A 4,507-nucleotide genomic window follows, 5' to 3' on the forward strand; every position below is an offset into this window, starting at 1 on the left:
TGAAACCCTAGCCTCCTTGGATCAATTTTCGTCCCCCCTCTCTTGCAGTCTCCTCTTAGTATATATATGAGTCAAATTAGGGTTGGAAGCTTTAAAAAAAATCCATCATCCATTAACATGAAAATTGAAAAAGATCTTTTTTTTTTATCAAATCTTTCTAAGTTTAAACCCCATGCTATTTTATGCATATTTTCCACATTTGGATGCCCTTGGATTGATTTTGAAATTGATTATGGTTTGTAAAAATCAAATATATTATCTTTTAATATTTAATCATGATTTAATTTGATTTATTTTAAATTTAAATGAATAAATTTAAAGATAAATTAAATAAACCATAAAATAAATAAGAATTGATAAATGGGCCTCCCATGACCTTGTATTCATGTGAGAAGTTCAATCTTATAGGCCCAAAAACTCAAAGTTCAAAATCCAACAATTAGGGTTTCATTTATTTCTCCAAAAATCGACCAACTTGTACCAAGCATATATCTCTCAATTTTTTAGATATGAAAGTGTTTTGGTACATATGTGACACATTGAGATCCATTTGAGGCCTTGGAGATCCAAATTATTTTGCTGAAGAACAAACCCTAATTTATGATAATGCAGAGTGACTTTAGAAGGCCCTTGAACCTTGGATTATTGAAAATGAAAAGAGGAGGGCAAATTTTGGGGTATGACAGTATCAGAGCCTGGTTGGTCCGTCCGGCTAAGTGTCGTGTCGTACTTAGTTAACAATCGAGTATTGTTAATTGTTTTGATCATTTTTTTGTTTAATGACGAGTTTAGATGGCTGGGAGGAACGATGCTGCAATTGTTGCTGCATTGGAGGCTATGGCTCATGCTTTGGAGCATCAGCCGAACGTTAGTGAGAATGTTGCGTCTCTTAATTTGGCTACCTTCTAGAGGGAGAATCCACCTGTCTTTAAGGGTACTCATGGTCCTGATAGCACATTAACATGGCTGAAGGAGAATGAGAGAATCTTCCGTGTGATGGATTGTACTCCAGATCAAAAGGTTCGATATGGGACTCATATTCTAACAGTCGACGCTGATGAGTGGTGGTCGGAGACTCGTCAAAGGTTGGAGGCTAATGGTGAGGAGGTCACTTTGGTTTTGTTCCGTAGGGAGTTCTTGAGGAAGTACTTTCCCGAGGATGTTCGTGGCAAGAAGGAAATCGAGTTCCTTGAGTTGAGACAAGGGAATAAGTCGGTTGTTGAGTATGCTGTTAAGTTTGGTGAGTTGGCTAAATTTTATCAGCATTATGATGGACCAACTGGTGAATTTTCGAAGTGCATCAAGTTAGAGAACGGATTGCACCCAGAAATAAAGAAGGCGATTAGTTATCAGAAGATTGGTGTCTTCGGAGATTTGGTTGATAGTTGTCGAATCTATGAGGAGAACAATAACGCTCATTATCGGGTTATTAGTGAGAAGCGAGGCAAGAGTCAACAAGGCCGTGGCAAGTCTTATGATGCTCCAGTTGGAAAGGGTAAGCAGGAAGCTACTGAGGGCAAGAGAACTAGTGGGGGAGATGCTCTCGCTTATTTTGTGTCCTTCAAGTGTGGAAGAGCTGGTCATAAGAGTAATGTGCGTACTGCTGAGGCCAAGAGGTGTTTCCGTTGTGGTAATATTGGGCATGAGATAACTGAGTGCAAGCATAAGGAGATGGTTTTCTTCAACTGTGGTGAAGAGGGGCACATTGGTAGTCAGTGTCAGAAACCAAAGAAGGAGCAAGCTAGTGGAAAGGTGTCCGCCTTGTCGGGATCTCAGACCACTAGTGAGCACTCATCAGAGGTACATGTTTCATTAATAGCACTCCTCTAATTACTATTATTGATACTGATGCTACTCATTGCTTTATCTCTTCTGATTGTGTTGAAAGATCGGGTCTTATGTTGTCTTCCATGAATGGATAGATGGTCGTCGATACTCCAGCTAAGGGATCGGTGACCACTTCTCTTGTGTGTTTAAAGTGTCCCTTGTCGATTTTTGACAGAGACTTTCTTGTCGATTTTGTTTACTTGTCGTTGAGAGGATTGGATGTGATCTTAGGTATGAACTGGTTAGAGTATAACCATGTCCATATTAATTGTTATGACAAGTCGGTGAGGTTCTCTACTCCTGAAGAAGAAGGTGTTGAATTGTTGTCTGCTAGACAGTTGCGCCTGTTAATGAAAGAAGAAGTGCAAGTGTTCGTGTTGGTGGCATCGTTATCTATTGAGAATCAAGCTATAATAGTTGAGTTGCAAGTGGTGCAAGAATTTCCTGAAGTTTTCCCTGATGAAATTCCTGATGTACCGCCAGAGAGAGAAGTTAAATTTTCTATTGACCTTGTACCTAGTACTAAACCTGTGTCTATGGCACCGTACAGGATGTCCGCATCAGAATTGTCGGAATTGAAGAAGCAACTGGAGGAACTACTTGAGAAGAAGTTTTTCAGACCAAGTGTGTCGTCGTGGGGAGCTCCAGTGTTGTTAGTCAAGAAGAAAGATGGAAGTATGAGACATTGTATTGATTACATGCAGTTGAATAAGGTGACGATCAAGAACAAGTATCCGCTTCCAAGAATAGTGACTTGATGAATCAATTGGTTGGTTCCCATGTGTTTAGTAAGATTGATTTGAGGTCGGGATACCATCAGATTAAAGTGAAAGATGAGGATTGGAAGAAGTCGGCTTTCAGAACACGTTATGGACACTATGAGCATTATGTAATTCCCTTCGGTGATTGTCATACCCCAAAATTTGCCCTCCAGATTATTTTTTAAGCGTATGCTTTGCATATCATCCGCAAATTAACTTAACTTTGTATTTTTTTCGTAAATATGTATTACATGTTCATCTTCGCGTATTTTGGTCGTTTTTAAGATTCAACAATATTTTCTGTTCACTAACCCTTTTTAGGCTTACAATTATAATTTTAATTCAATTTAGATTTAAGTTGATTTTTAATTGAAATTAGTAAATCATTTTATTATATTTACATATTATTCTATTTCTTTTTGGTTTTTAGGTGCAAATAGAAATGAAGTCCATTGAACTTAAATTGATCCAAGCCCATGGCCTTAAAAGAAGTCCTTAGTCCTATCATTTTTATTTTTATAATTTTATTAATATTTATTTGAGTTTTTATTTATTTAAATATTAAATAAATTATTAAAAATAAAAAAATAATTGGATTGTAATCACAAATTATATGTTAAATCTTCCAAAAAGCAAAGAATCTGATCTTGGATACAAGGAAATCGTGCAAGAGGATTGGAAATTGATGGTTTGATTGAGGATTAAAAAAGAAAGAATATATTCATGGCAATCATCCAAATTAAGAGGATATGATTCAATTTTGATTAATCTAATTCCTTCTCCTTATATACCCAAACATATGCAGATGCAAGAGGGGTTTTTCAGGACGAAATCGGCAGCCTTGAGGACTATATTCCAAGAACGTAAATTTGTGAAAAAAAGTGGAGATCAAAATCAAGGATTGGAGAGGACTCAAGCCATTCTAAGGGTCCAAAAAGCTTTCACGGCACTCCCTGAAGCCAATACAATCATCACGGACGTCTGAAGCATCGGGTAGGGTCATCGTCCCACCCACGGTTTGCCCCTCTCTGCTAATCTTTGATTTCGGTCATACATGCATCAAAAATGTGTTTTGAATACATATTTAGGATCGTGAGAATCTACATAGTGTTTCTGGATTGTTTAATTTAAGTTTTGATGTAGACATGACTATATGCCATTGTTAGGGTTCGTGTTCCTCCAAAAGAGGTATTTTGATTAAAGGCGAATTTCGGTCAAATTAGTAGATCCATTGATTTCGTGAGATAATTTAGGTTCAGTTTGTACCATTTGTTGGTATTTTTCGATGACTATTTTCAGGTTTTTCGGGCAAGCACATATAGCTACGGTAGAAAACCGTAGGTAGAAGTCTATACCATGTGTGCAGAAAAAAACGAGTGAGGAAGATGATCCTCTGGCTGGGCGCGAGACTCTCTTCTTTTAAATTTTTTTTCTTTTTTTTTTCTGAATGTTTTGTTTTTCTATATCATCTTTGCTTATCATGTTGTAAACAACGAACAGGATCTGGTCTAGTGGTAAGAGGAAGCGTGATAAGGTCATAGTGCACAGGGGCGTGGGTTCGATCTCTGCCTCCTGTGCATATTTTTCTAACGTTTCTTTCAGTTTCTTTGGTTGTAGATCCCATACACCCACGCAACGCATGCCCATGATACACCTACAAGCATCAACCGACGGATTTCCCTGGGAGCATGATCGAACGCCTCCCAAACGCTTGTCCACCGTACACCTCTCAAGACTCACCACACCGGATCCAGTACCCAGCTAAGTTTCTTTTTCCTTTTTATTTTCTTTATTTATTTATTAAATTTGGTTTCAACTATTTATTTTTACCCAAATTCTTTTCTTTTCCTTTAAAATCTTTTTTTTACATAATAATAAAACTTTTTTTTCCTACTTAATAAAAATTAAATTTTTATTTT

General features: G+C 37.2%; 1 protein-coding gene across 1 annotated transcript; it reads left to right on the top strand.

The window, feature by feature from the left end:
• Positions 1 to 792: 792 nt before the first annotated feature.
• Positions 793 to 3,028, top strand: LOC131649569 (uncharacterized). The gene is made up of 4 exons (XM_058919326.1): positions 793 to 867; positions 910 to 1,800; positions 1,923 to 2,479; positions 3,019 to 3,028. The coding sequence occupies exons 1-4, from the start codon at positions 793 to 795 to the stop codon at positions 3,026 to 3,028; spliced, it is 1,533 nt and encodes a 510-aa protein (XP_058775309.1).
• Positions 3,029 to 4,507: the final 1,479 nt, after the last annotated feature.

The sequence above is a fragment of the Vicia villosa genome, linkage group LG2, assembly GCF_029867415.1.
Source record: "Vicia villosa cultivar HV-30 ecotype Madison, WI linkage group LG2, Vvil1.0, whole genome shotgun sequence".
NCBI lineage: Eukaryota > Viridiplantae > Streptophyta > Magnoliopsida > Fabales > Fabaceae > Vicia > Vicia villosa.